This window comes from Prunus avium, chromosome 2 (genome assembly GCF_965620075.1).
Source record: "Prunus avium chromosome 2, drPruAviu1.hap1.1, whole genome shotgun sequence".
Lineage (NCBI taxonomy): Eukaryota > Viridiplantae > Streptophyta > Magnoliopsida > Rosales > Rosaceae > Prunus > Prunus avium.
Genome location: NC_142285.1, coordinates 11,998,159 through 12,012,623, shown reverse-complemented (window position 1 = coordinate 12,012,623; position 14,465 = coordinate 11,998,159). Strand labels below are relative to the sequence as shown.

At 39.0% G+C, this 14,465-nt stretch overlaps 1 protein-coding gene and 1 pseudogene across 2 annotated transcripts; one reads left to right on the top strand and one right to left on the bottom strand.

The window, feature by feature from the left end:
• Positions 1-391: 391 nt before the first annotated feature.
• Positions 392-6,536, top strand: LOC110744423 (putative inactive leucine-rich repeat receptor-like protein kinase At3g03770). Its single transcript, XM_021944389.2, has 7 exons — positions 392-2,167; positions 2,861-2,991; positions 3,897-4,137; positions 4,635-4,840; positions 4,928-4,977; positions 5,725-5,836; positions 6,096-6,536. The coding sequence occupies exons 1-7, from the start codon at positions 805-807 to the stop codon at positions 6,351-6,353; spliced, it is 2,361 nt and encodes a 786-aa protein (XP_021800081.1). The 5' UTR covers positions 392-804; the 3' UTR covers positions 6,354-6,536.
• Positions 6,537-7,168: 632 nt separating this feature from the next.
• On the bottom strand, positions 7,169-11,315 carry LOC110744424 (cyclic dof factor 1-like; annotated as a pseudogene). The gene is made up of 2 exons (XR_015834058.1): positions 9,788-11,315; positions 7,169-9,116 (listed from the first exon to the last, which is right to left on the bottom strand). The product of XR_015834058.1 is annotated as a cyclic dof factor 1-like (transcript).
• Positions 11,316-14,465: the final 3,150 nt, after the last annotated feature.

Sequence of the window (14,465 nt, the reverse complement as noted above, 5' to 3'; positions counted from 1 at the left end):
TAACAAAATTATTACTTTTTGGGTTGATTGGAAATATTTTTAGAGACAGAAATGTCATCACATGTGAATTGGAAATACTTTTAATTCGAAATTATTATTAAATGGAGTTTCAGTAGTTACAGGTTCAAACTTCGATGACATCTTTGTAGTGTGTGTGAGAAATCTTCATCCTCTTATAATTTACACTATTAATTGTATTAAAAAAACATTAAAATAAAAAATAAGTCGAATTATAGAAGAAAAAAATGTCATTCAATTGACAGTGCACTAAATAATTTGGTTATCTACTTCATGTGAACTGCATGGACCACGTAGTACAGTGCTCATGTACTAACTTATTTGGTGTTTCATGTTCAATTTTTTGAGGTGGATAGAGGAGAGGGCAAATCAGTTGTGTTAGGTAGAAAACTTTTCATGAGATCAAGTGGTTTTAATTCTTGTGGAGTAAAGAAGCCCTATGATTTTAGACCTAACTGGTTCTGTAGTTTGTAAGGAACTAGGTGGTACGGAAGTATTTTCCATAATTAGCACACTAAGTTTGTTGGGTTCAGAAGTTTAATTAGTAAACATAACCCAAAGAGAGAAAATAAAAGAAAAAGTTGGAAAATAAATTGAAGGATAGATTTTGAAGGGCTAAGTCGGTTTGGTGCAACTGAAAATGTCATCATATTTTTGCTAGCAAAATCTGGTTCTCATTCCCCCAAAAGCTAAGTTTTAAGCCTTCCTAGAAGAAGTGAAGCAGAGAAAGAAGGTGAGACATAGATTCATCTATTGAGTGTTGTTTCTGCAACTTGGGTTTTGTTAATGGTTCTAATGGCAAAGCTAGTTTGCCATTCACATCTTCTTCTGCTCATCATAGTTTTCCTCTCTCTCCATCCTTCAAGCCAGCTACAACAACACACTCAGTCACAAACCCTTCTGAAGATCCAGCAGCTTCTCAACTACCCATCGGCCTTAACCAGCTTCAGCCATAGAAGCAACACCAGAGACTTCTGCAAAATTGAACCAACCCCATCTTTGACTCTATCCTGTTATGAAGGCAACATAACCCAGCTGCACATTATTGGCAACAATGGGTTTCCTCCACTGCCTCGTGATTTCTCAGCAGACTATTTCTTTGCCACACTTGTTGGCTTACGAAGCTTGAAAGTGCTTTCACTGGTTTCTCTTGGTTTATGGGGGCCAATGCCTGCAAGTATTGGGCATTTGTCTTCACTGGAGATTCTCAATGTAAGCACAAATTACTTAAGTGGTACAGTTCCTCTCCAACTTTCATATCTGAGGAACCTTCAGACTCTCATGCTTGACCATAACAAGTTCACTGGTCAAGTTCCAGGTTGGCTGAGTTCACTTCCAGTCTTGGCTGTTCTCAGTTTGAAAAACAATATGCTTAATGGGTCTTTGCCATATTCTTTGGCATCTTTACAAACTCTCAGAGTTCTCTGCCTATCAAGTAACTTCTTGTCAGGGGAAGTGCCTGATCTCAGAAACTTGACAAACTTGCAAGTTCTTGATTTGGAAGACAACTATTTCGGGCCTCATCTTCCAAATATGCCTTCCAAGTTGGTCACCCTTGTGCTAAGAAAGAACAAGTTTCGCTTGGGAATCCAGACTGCATTAGGCTCCTGCTATCAGCTCCAGAAGCTAGACATTTCATTGAATGGATTTGTAGGGCCATTTTTGTCATCATGGTTGTTACTGCCTTCCATTAAATATCTTGACATTGCTGGAAATAAACTCACTGGATTTCTCTTTAAGAACATGACTTGCAATTCTGAGCTTGCTTTTGTCAATTTATCCTCAAATCTTTTGTCAGGGGATTTGCCCACTTGTCTGAAAAAGGATTCTAAGAGCAGGGTTGTTATGTATTCTGGGAATTGTTTAGCAGATGAAGATCAGAAGCAGCACCCTTCTTACTTGTGCCACAATGAAGCTCTGGCTGTGCAAATACCACCTCCTAGTGAGGAAAAGCATAGGAGAACTTATGGTAAACAAGTTGTTGCATCAAGTGCAGTGGGAGGTATTGTGGGTGCAATTGCAGTTGTTGGTTTAGCTTTCATGGCCGCTAAGAAGTTTTATAGTGAGCACACTACTAAGACTCCCCAAATAAGGTTAATTGCAGATACAGTCTCAGCAGTGAACACAGCTAAGCTACTCTCTGATGCAAGTAAGTTTAAATTTTCTACGTTTTTCTTTTTTTTATAGTTGTTCCTTTTGGTACCAACTTGTTGTTGCTTCTGTTTAACGTATGGGGATCAAGGCTGATTTTGCGAAGAAAAGAAAAGAAAAAGGGAACTTGCTGTATAGATTAGCAACCATTTCCATGTGACCTTTTTTTATTATTTGAGTAGCATGAAGGTTGAGATTTCCATAGAAGTCCAGGAACTAGACTGATGTATGTTTCCAGAAAATTCCAGGAAGAACTACTAATTATAGAAAATAGTTTCCATAAACTATATTGCTACCCCAAAAAGACATTTTAGTTTATTTAGAGTCTTTAGGTTCGAACTAAGATAGAGAGAATTTTATTTTATTGTACTACCAATTCCTTATAGTCTTCCTTGGATATTCTGATATTCAGAAATATGGAGAATATGGTAAATCTTGTTCAGGTCCCTGCGCTTCGGTTTCAAATAGCGTGTTACAATTCGTGAATCTTTCATTTTTGCTATAATGATAAACTCTACAATTCTGGCTTATACATCCAGGAAAGCAATTTTTCTTGCTCAAATTGACTGCTCAAAATTTTATTCTTATTAAAACCCCAGGCACCACTTCATTCAAATTGGCAGTAGGTAAATAAATTAGCATCACTATTCCTTTTATAATAAGTCATAACACTAGAATCCTTTCTTTGCAGAATACATATCAGACACAATGAAGCTGGGAGCTAGCCTTCCTGCTTATAGAACTTTTGCTTTGGAGGATCTCCAGGAAGCCACCCATAACTTTGATGATTCAACATTACTAGGTGAAGGTTCACATGGACAGGTATTCATTCTTTATAGTTGCAAAACAATTCTAACTAATTCAGTACCTCGTAGTAGTAATATGATGTTCTCTCTTAATTTGCACCTGCTTTCACATTTTATGTTTCTTGCTTATATAATTCCATCCATTTGGATATGCGAAAGATCCTTTGTGGATTGAAGAACCTCAGATAAGAGACTCAATCTATACGTAGATGGTAGGTGCCCCTGTGAGTCTAGGTTCTTGATTTTCATCTAGTCTCCAGTTCTTGGTACACAATTGAAGAACTACATAGTTGAAGCAACTTAAATACGCACACTGACAAATGTATGTGTGTATGAATGTGTATATAGATTTAGTAATCTCTATTTAATTTAGAGTTCATACTCCTCAAAAGCGTGATGTAAATAGATTTAGGAATTACTTTGTAGAACTTCTGATATGCTTAAAATGTGAGACTTCTCCATCTTAAAGAAGCTTCTGTTGAGTAAAGATTCCCTTTAAAACTCCAAGGTGGCCTCACATTTAATGAAAAAAGAGTAGAAATTGAAAGAGAACAAAAGAATCCTTTGAGTTTTGTTTAATTTGAATCAAACTTTCAACGATTGGATTGGATCCAAATCTGAAATGGTAATGGGAATTTTTCAAGGGCTGGTGAAACTCTGCTCGTTCTGAGAAGATACTCATTGATGCTATACCATCAGATAGATCTTATGCATATTGCAATGGTTCGCGGAAAGTCTACTATAAATGTTAAAGTGGTCCAATACTTATCATTTGAATTTGTACAAGAATTTGGAATCTCTTTGTTCTAGTTAATTGTCCTATGCACTATTGACTGATATACTTTGTTCAAGAAATCCTTGAGGGTTTTCAGCATGCAATTTTCTCACTGTTACTGGTTCAAAATAAAATAACAATGCCAGATATATAGAGGGAAGCTCCCTGATGGAACCTTTGTTGCTATAAGAGGCTTGAAAATGAGAAAGAGGCAGAGTCCACAGGTCTACACACACCTCCTTGAGCAGATTTCAAAACTGAGACATAGCCATTTGGTTAGCGCTCTTGGACATTGCTTGGAGTGCCATCCAGATGATTCAGGCGTCAGTAGAATATTTCTTATATTTGAGTTTGTTCCAAATGGAACTCTCAGAGGCTGCATCTCTGGTAAAGTTCTTTTCATGTACTTACACTGCTAACTAGAACAAATGGATCGCATTTGCAAATGACCTTATAGTTTATTCCATGAAGATATATAGACCGTGCTCCTACTCTGAGCTTGTTATATGAGCCATTTGTTTGCTATTCAGAGAGAGTGATTGCAGATTCAGATGTTATCGCATACTCTACACGTAACGCATATGAAACGAAGATGAATCAATCAAGTTATTGTTTAAAGTAATCTATAATATCTAATGCATCAAGTGCCGAATTTATCAACAATATTTCTTATTTTTAGAAGATTTCTAGGTGAGACCTATTCAATTGCTCAACATTGCATAGTACAGGTTGCAATGGAGAGTAAAATCCCCCTCATTACTTTCTTCTTCTTCTTCTTCTTCTTCTTCTTCTTCTTCTTCTTCTTTTTCTTTGATTGATTTCCTCCCTCACTGTCTTAGCTTTTTCAGCAATTGAATATTCATTGCTAACACTTAGTTTGGCAGAAGGACCTCCAGGACGGAAGCTTACCTGGCCGCAGAGAATAATAGCTGCAATTGGAGTTGCAAAGGGTATTCAGTTTCTGCATACCGGGATTGTTCCTGGTGTTAAATCAAATAATCTGAGGATAAAAAATGTCTTATTGGATCACGATCTTCATGTAAAAATAAGCAGCTATAACCTACCTCTTTTGGCTGAAAGCAGGGGAACGGTAAGACATAAAAAATATATATCTGTTTGGGTGAATGCATCACCCTTGAGATTGTCCTGACTTAACTTTTGCTTTTTAATCCTTCAGATGGGCACTACAGTTTCTTCTCCGGCACCAAAAGGAAGCATTCAAGCTAGGTACTAACATGCTTACTTTCCCAAAATCATACGCTACTTTTCTGAACTGAATTCCCTTTTCATATTCATACACAAATGAACAAGACCAATAATTTCAACTATCTAGACAAATCCTGCATGAATCTCTTGTACAACAAAATTATAAATTACTCCCTTCCGGTTCAGTTACTGATCATCAGTAGTAACAAGGGACCATCCTAAATGAAGTTCATCGTCATTGAATCTACATCTTGCTTCACAGAAATGCATTCCTTAGTCATCTCTCGTTTATTGTTTGGTTAAGCCGTACATTGTCATTGGCAGTGCAAAATGCCAACAATACTTTGTTTCACTATCTCACAAAACTTAACTTTTAAATCTTTTTTATTTATTTTTGCATACTTTGTACATTGGTGATAGTTTCATAAGCAATTCCTGACCCAGTTTTCCCTTTCAATACAGAAAATAGATCCAATTGAAAGAAGTGGAAGATTAGATTTTTCCTGCACCATGTTTTTACTCATATGCTTGGGATTACATTCTTTATATTTATACTATTTATCTTGATCCTTCATATTCTGAAAAAATATCCATGTGAGGCTCCTGGAAACCTGAATAATGCCTTCTTCAGTAATTCTTTCACAAAATGATGCTAGTTATTATTCAGAGAATGCATGTGTAACTATGCCCTAAACGCATCTATGCATACAAGTACACAACACATGCACACATACTGGGATTGCTTTGTTAATTGCTGGTCTTTTGCAGGGCAAGCCATGAGTGTAAGAATGATGTTTATGATATTGGAGTCATCTTGCTGGAAATCATTTTGGGGAGGCCTATCATGTTCCAAAATGAAGTTGGAGTTTTGAAAGACCTTGTGAGTGTTTTCTCGTAATCAATTGGTTCCCTTTGTTTACTCTAAAACTCTTACATTAAGATTAGGTTGCTACTACTTCCCAGTTAGAAAAGTTTGGAAAATTAGATCCTGCAAAGACCAAAAAATTGCAAAGAACATATGCCCCTAGCTAAGCCCAACTTTTGTTTCATTACTGAGTACTGACAGAACTGAAACACCCTGAAACATAAAATTTTATTTCGCCGACTAAACTAGCAATTTGGTTTTGGTTCTTATGAAGTTACAAGTAAGTTTAACGACTGATGACACGGGTCGAAGGAGCATTGTCGATCCAGCAGTGCACAAGGAGTGCTCCGATGAATCATTGAAGACAATGATGGAGATATGTGTGAGGTGTCTGTCCAATGAGCCAACTGATAGGCCTTCTGTTGACGATATTCTGTGGAATTTGCAGTTTGCAGCACAAGTTCAGGATTCAGTAAGAGAAGACTATCTGAGTCATCAAGGCTCACCTGTTTCATCATCCCAACAAGTCTGACTTCCAACTTGCTAACTTTCCCTGAATTAGAAGTTAGCAGGGCCAGTATATGTAATGTACCATACAAGATGTATGCACGTTGTCATATCTTATACTGTATTCTTGATATGTTAATGAAATTCATTTTCTAAAAAACAAAAAAAAACGGTCCACAAGGTTTTAATTCCTTTTTCTTTTTAAAAATGTTTAGTTACTTTGTATAGTTATTTTATTTAGTTATGTTTATTTTCACCTCATGATGAGCTCCAGGGTCCCACAACAAGCCCCACCAAAATTTTGATTGACTGTGTGACGTTTCTGCTCTTAATGCTTGGAATTAAATGTGGTTGGTCAAAACACTGCCTTACTCTGTCTAATCTTGTATTTGGAGATGGATAAATTGGGTACCAAATGAACTTTCTTTGCAGTTCCAGACCATTTATTGCCCTATGAAATACTGTATATGAGGTGGTATTCTTTGTCTAGTAGTTCTTATACTGTATATGCTTTCATACGTGTAGCGATTTTGGCATTCGTTTAGCTTCTGCCGCTCCAAACTATGAAATTTATAATTTTTATGCACACAAAGGGATTGCAATGAGTTAAACTAGGAGTGTGATGTAACCCATTTTTAGTAGGCCTAATTGCCTTCTTTGAAAAGAATCCATGCATCCGATGTCCTGAGTTTAATTCCCCCTCTTCACCTCCCCCAATGTTACGATATTGATCTAAAATCCAAAATTGACACAGGCTGATCAATGAATTGTATGTACTTGGAGTTTATTCAAATCAGACTCAAGATTTTATTGTTATGGACAATCACTGACATTTCTTCATACTTTTACCTCCCATGATGGAGTACTTATGGGGGCTATGGATGTTCACATTGCAATATGAATACTTGATACATGTTAGAGGGCTTGGAAAAATACATAAAATACAAAAAGTTTCACACGTGAGAGAGATCAATCCTACAAAATTTATGAAGGAAAAAAAAAACAAAGAGTTAGTATCTCAACGGCTGTGGGCTGCGGATTAAGAAAACTGTACCTTCAGCCGCAGAGTCACATTTCTACCTTCCGAATATTAAACTCTCCTCCATGGAATCGTTCCCTTTTATTTGTCACCATGGTCTTGGATTAAATTGAGATACATATACCATGTTATGTATGACTTGGTTGTTAAGAATTCAATTTGCCATCTGTTATAGAACCAAACCTTATACAACAATCTTGATGGCTGGCTACTCCCTCTTTGTTCAAGAGAAAAGCTAAAGAATGCCTGAAAATTGTCTCAACTAGCTTCTGCCTTATTCCTCCACAATCAAATTAAGCTTAGAATGTAGACATGATAAGCATTCACTCCTGATTTTACTGAACAAAGACTGGGATATCAGTAGACAAACCTCAAACATAACTCTGTATATCAAACTCAATCAGCACCTTTACATGGTCACCTGGAACAATTGAGAGTGTGAGTGAGCTGCTGGGTTTGCTTGTAAAACTCGATCAGCATTCAGTGTTTGGGATTTAGTGCCTGATTTCTTTTGGAAAGCTTTAAAAATACCACCTCTAAGTATAGGTGCATTCTTATCAGGTTTGATACACAAGGTAGACCATATAGAACTCTTTGCAGCCTCATCTGGGTCATCAATTCTCAATGACTTGGGTACCCAAAGGCACTGTTTGTTTTTATTCCTGCCTGTACATTTGCATCTCTAGAATATTTTCCCGATCTTGGCGAGCTATTGTCTGAACATCTGCTGTTGCCATTGGAAGATGAAGGTGACAAGCTGCCAGCAGATCCAACCAATTGAGCATTCCATTTTCTAGCATCCGAGCTTGGCATGTAACCCTGGTATGAGGAAGGTGCAATTGGGAAAATGAAACTGGGAATACAAAAACCAGGAACTGTAACCATAGGCAGAGAACCCATATGAGAAGGATTAGGATTATTGCTATGAGGTCCAAACATCATGCTGCCCCAACTTGGGTTCTCAGCCCATTGTGGAACAGGAAAATATTGCTCAGTATATGTAAGATTATAATCGTTTCCATATCTTGGCAGATCAACCTGCTCCATTTCTTTTCCCAGGCATGCATTTTGCTGTGAAGTAGTGGCTGTCAAGGAAGAGCTGGATGATGAGGGCTCCTCACTATTATCCCCAGCGGCTGCAGAGCCATCTTCAGAACTTCTCTTCTGGTCTTTATGATCAAGTGCAGTCGCTATAGATTCAACTAAAACTGTATCTGTGCCAGAATTTAAGACTTCCCTCATCCTATTGACAGGTTTTGGAGAGGCAGGAAGTTGAACAGGCGACAGATGCTGTTGGCCAACAAAGTTAAGGGTGTCTCCTTGGGTGACTGGTACTGCACTCGGTTCGCCCACAACCTGATGATACTGTGAAGATGAATGCTTATTCCTGTGCCGCCTAGTCCCTAAAGGAAGATTTCTTATTGTTCCCCCGGCTGTCCAATATCTTCGGCAGCTCTTGCAAAAGTGCCTCGGTTGGTATACACTATAATTATTAAAATAGCAAAACTTTGTTTTTAAGCTGTGGCAGCGAGGGCAAGGAAGAACCTTGTCTGGCTTTGTGAAAGCCTTTTCTTTGCCATCATCAGTATCACTTGCAATGCAGTCTTCTTCTGGATTACAATCAACTTCACCCTCATTCTCCAAGAATTGACCATGGTGATTGTTTTCACTGCCTTTATCTAGTTCGAAAAATTGATCTTGCTTGCAGGATACTTTCACAGAAGGGTCCTCCATTTCTCTACACTCACCCTGAAAATTGAAAATTTTGATTGTTTATGGCACTCAAAACGCAATAACAGCAAGTTATAGTTAATTCACAGCATGTACAACAAGGAATTCGGCATCAAAGATGAGCAATAACATCAATTACATGCATTAATAAAAATTAAGTTCATGGCCAAGAAAAAGCTAAAAACAAATGATAGTTACAAAATGAAGCTGCAGCCACATGCCCAGATACAATATACCAAGTTACAATCTATATAAATCTCCTCACATCATCCACACATTATCAAATTATGATTTCCAAAATAACTAATCACGAATGAGAAACAAAAACAAAATGTGGGTTCATGCTGATTTTTATTGATGGGAGGAAATTTGGTTGAAATCTTTCTATAAGCTGCCCCTTCTGCTTGTAAAGCAAATCCAGCAAAACTTTATGGCATTTAACATTTTAAGTACTATGAAGGAAGAACACAGGGTCCTGAAATTCAAAACATAGCAATTTAAAAGCTAAACAAAGCAGTCAGTTATATGTGATTTTCTACAAAATAGAAAAAGAATATTGCAGAGCAGTAGAAGCCCAGATACCAAAAATGGAAACAGAGTAGAAAAAAGGAAAAAACGCAAAGACTTGTTAAGAAAACAAAATAAAGCAACCCAAAGAAGCTTAGAATGGATTGGCATATGAAGCTTACCATGGCAGCTTTGGGCATATCTGCAACCCAACATACTTCGTTGGAATTATGTACGGACATATCCGGAATCTGGCGTTCCGGCACCAGAATATTCCTCCCGAAGAGCTTAATGGCTGGATCTCTCATTGCAGACATTGCCTCAGGTTGGACTCGCAGAGTCACAGTATGACAAAAAGCTCCAAATGAAACAGCAAGACGCAGTAAAACTTACTGGAAACGGGATAGCAAAACATCTTGGCTAACCGTTACATGAAAGTGTTCTATGGGAGAAAGAGAGAGAGAGGTTTTTCTCTCTGTCGGCTGCTGCTACAGTAGCTCCTTGCTACGGGCTGTCTTTACGACCCCTTGGCCATCTCCTTCGTCCCTGGTGGCTGGCTGAGATGCCAGATTTTGCTTTCAAAGCAGGAGTGAGTGGATCTACTTCAGATGGCCCTATCACTGTTGAGAAGAGAGCTCGAACACAGGAAATGGCTGATGTTGGTGGATCTGAGTCCCCTGAACCTCCCCTTGCTCTGCCTCCGTTTTCGATGAGCTTCAAAGATTAGGTATCAAGGGATTTTGGATTGGCCCAAGACAACTTCGGTTTTGGGGAAGATGATTTTGTAATAAAAAATGGACAAATTCCATCAATTGATTTTTCTGAGAAGGTGAAAGACTGCCTCTACAGACCTTGGCGGACATCAGTGATTATTAAGCTCATGGGTCGCCCATTGAGCTATACTTTTTTGCGGAATCGTCTCCTTCAACGTTGGGCTCTAAAGGGTCCGAAGAGTCTCATCGACCTGGACAATAATTTTTTCATTGTGAAATTCTTATTAGAGGAGGATATGAATTATGTGCTTACTGGAGGACCATGGCAAATTGCTGGCCAGTATTTGGCTACTCAAAGGTGGAAGCCTGGTTTCAATCCTAAAGAGGAACGGATCACCCATATGACTGCTTGGGGTTCGGATTAATGGGTTAAATGTGGAATATTTCAGAACAGATATAATGGAAAAAATTGGCAATCTTGTTGGCCAAACTGTGAAAGTGGATGCCCGTAGCCAGAGGTAAATTTGCTCGGGTATGTGTTGAACTTAATCTCTCTAAGCCTCTCACTCCTTTTATAGTTGTTGAAGGGCGTACTTATGGGGTTGTTTATGAAGGAATTCAATTGGTATGTTTTGAATGTGGCTGTTATGGCCATGGTAGAGATTCATGCCCTGTTATCATACAAGCAAAAAGGCAAGAAACTGAATCAGCAAATACTGAAAGCATGGAGGAGAATACAACAGCAGTTTCAGAAAATAATGAGAGTAAGGAGGAGACTACTCCAGTCAAGCAAATTGGTGTGGATAGTATTAGTCCTGAAAACTTAGTTGCTGAAAATCCAACTAAGATACATGGTCAATGGATGTTAATGAAGCCAAAGAGTCTCACAAAGAAGAATCCTAGCGATCAGGGACAAGGTGCAGATACTAGAAAGAAAAACTCTAAGCTTGATGGCAATGAGCCCAATCATGGTGCTTCTGGATCCAGATTTTCTGTGTTGGATAATGGAGATAATAATGATATGGCAGTTGAGGAGCCTGTTGCTGCAACCTCTTCTCCTTCTGCAGACCAAAAGGCAAGCATGAGGACTGGCCCTAAAACTGGGCTCAACCTCCTTTCCAACCAGCAAATTCTAAGATGAGTGGCTCAGGTAAACATGCCTTGGCTAGTCGAGACTCGAAAGGTGGGATGTCTTTAAGAAACCTCTCAAAGACATCTCTAACCAAGACACTCTTGGGGGTGATGGCAAGCCACCCAGCTCTGGTACTTGGGGACACCTGAAGAACAAATTTGGAGCTAGGCCTCTTACTGTTGCTGGTCTTTGCTCGGTGGGGATGCAGGTTCCTGGAGCTGATGTTCAGGATGATATTGCAGGAAAATTTTCCTTTAATGTGGCAAACCCTTTTACTGAAAACCTACTGGACAAGGATGCCAATCTTTCTGTACATATACCTCCAGACACTGGGAACAATGTTCCAAAATCTTATGAGTCTTCTCCTCCTTTACTATCTTGTGACACTATGGAGATCAGTGAGGAACAAATTGTTAATGATTCTCATGATGTTGGTATGGGGGCTGGTCTGTCTGTTGTTAATGATGCTCCCCGTTTGTGTGGAGCTCAGCAAGGTGATTGTTAAGGGTCTTCCTTGGTCTTGCCCCACCAACTTTTTATCCAATGATTATTGTCTCTTGGAATGTTAGGGGTGCTGGAAAAACTGAATGTGCTTGTACTATCAAGGATTTAAAGAAGATATATTCTATTGATGTTCTTGCTGTTTTAGAGCCTAGAATCGGTGGCTCTAGGGCTCTTAATATTGCTAAAAGTTTGGGTTTCTCTTGTTATCATATTGTTGATGCCACTGGTTTCTCAAGAGGAGTCTGGTTGCTTTGGAATGGTCTCTCTATTTCTCTGCAGGTTATCGCTCATTCCAGCCAGACTATCTCAGCCTTGGTAACTATGGATGAAGGTTCTTGGATCCTCACTGTTGTTTATGCTAATCCATGCTCGGGCACTAGAGAATCTCTCTGGAAATATTTAGATGGTCTGGCTTCTGCTTCTAATCTGCCTTGGTTGATCCTTGGGGATTTTAATGATACTGTGTGTGCTTCTGAAAAATGTGGTGGTCTTCCCAGCTCTGGTGGCCAACACTTCATTGATTGGATTGATCGTAATCATCTGGTTGACTTGGGTTTTTCTGGGCCTAAGTTTACTTGGTGCAACAAGAGGAACTTGGAAAATCTTATATGGAAGAGACTGGACAGAGGTCTTAGTAACACTGCTTAGACTCTTCTTTTTCCTGAGGCTCACCTCTCTCATCTGCCGAAAATTAACTCTGATCACTGCCCTATTTTGGTCAACTTATTCTCTCACCATGTACCTTCTAGAGATTTTGCACCGTTCCGTTTCCAAGCTATGTGGTTAAGCCACCCCAATTTTACTGATTTTATTACTGACCTTTGGCAGTCGGGGCAAGGTCATGCAGCCCAAAAAACTGCTAGTCTTGTTGTCCCTTTACATGCTTGGAATAAACATGTTTTTGGTTGTTTATTTCAAAAGAAAAGAAGAATAATGACTAGACTTGCTGGTATTCAAAGGAACCTCTGTTTGGGTGCTGATATCTATCTCAGTAAGCTTGAGTCTGAACTATTGAAAACGTACAACACTATTCTTGAACAGGAAGAATTGCTATGGCTCCAGAAATCGAGAAATACTTGGCTTAAGGAAGGGGATAGAAACACCAAATTCTTTCATTTGTCAACTATTATCCGTCGGAGGAGAAACAAACTTGAGGGATTGAATAACGCTGATGGTGTGTGGATCACTGAAAAATCTGGAATGAAACAAATTATTACTGATTATTTCCAAGACCTTTTCTGTGGAATTACCGAGATTGGTGATTATTCTTTGTTACCGCAGTTATTCCCGAAGCTTGATGAAACTGTTTTGGTGGGTTTGAATGATCCTGTCTCTGATATTGAAATAAAAGACAGCTTGTTTACTATTGGTGGCTTAAAAACTCCTGGTCCTGATGGTTTTCCTGCGGTGTTCTATCAAACTTATTGGGACCTTTGTTCTAATGACATCACTTCCCTCATTAAGGATTGTTTTGCTACTGCCTCGCTTCCTGACCATTTGAATTCTACCCTAATTGCCTTGGTCCCTAAAGTTGAAAGACCTGAGACTATGTCTCAACTGAGGCCTATTAGTTTGTGTAACACTCTCTACAAGGTGGTCTCCAAGATCCTCGTTGCCAGGCTCAGACCTCTTATGTCCAAATTGGTTAGCCCCACCCAAGTGAGTTTCGTTCCCGGAAGGCAAATTGTTGATAATATTGTTGTTGCACAGGAAGTCTTGCATAAATTCAAAATGACGAAAGGAAAAACTGGTTTCATTGCCTGGAAAGTTGATCTCTCCAAGGCTTATGATCGTCTAAGTTGGAGGTTTATCAAAGATGTGTTGTGGGAGATCGGTTTGAGAGGCAGATTCCTTGAGTTAATAATGCAATGTATCAACTCTGTGGATTATAAAGCTATCCTTAATGGTGAATTAATAGCTGCTTTCTCTCCTACTTGTGGCATTCGTCAAGGAGATCCTCTCTCTCCCTACATTTTTGTCTTATGCATGGAAAAGCTTTCTCATATCATCCAAAAGAAGATTCATGACCACGACTGGAAGCCTATTCAGGTTAGTCGGGGTGGACCCTTTGTTTCCCACCTTTTCTTTGCTGATGACCTTATTTTGTTTGGAAAAGCATCCATTAATCAAGCTCTTTTAATGAAGAACTGCTTGGATGAGTTTTGTCATCTCTCTGGCCAAAGTGTGAGCTTTGAAAAGTCTGTTATTTGTGTCTCTCCTAACGTTTCTGCTGAGTTGGCTCATTCTATTGCTGCCATTAGCGGGTCCCCCCTTACCGATTGTCTTGGTAAGTACCTTGGAGTCCCTCTTATCCATAAAAGAGTTACTAAAGACACTTATCATGAGATTCTTGATAAAGTCCAGAAAAGGCTCTCTTCCTGGAAGAGTCATGTAAGACCCGTGTCTTGGAGAAACAAGAACGGTGAGCAATCCCACATCGCTCGGGGAGGGAAAGGTGAAGTGCTTTAAATGTGTGGACACTTCTCTTCCTAGCACGAGGCCTTTTGGGAG

What these genes read in the sequence shown, in the direction of transcription:
- LOC110744423 (XM_021944389.2), top strand. Translation starts at nt 805, where the DNA reads ATGGTTCTAATGGCAAAGCTAGTTTGCCATTCACATCTTCTTCTGCTC. An exon ending in TAAGCTACTCTCTGATGCAA is followed by an intron (nt 2,168 to 2,860) that starts GTAAGTTTAAAT and finishes CTTTCTTTGCAG; the next exon opens with AATACATATCAGACACAATG. An exon ending in AAAGGAAGCATTCAAGCTAG is followed by an intron (nt 4,978 to 5,724) that starts GTACTAACATGC and finishes GGTCTTTTGCAG; the next exon opens with GGCAAGCCATGAGTGTAAGA.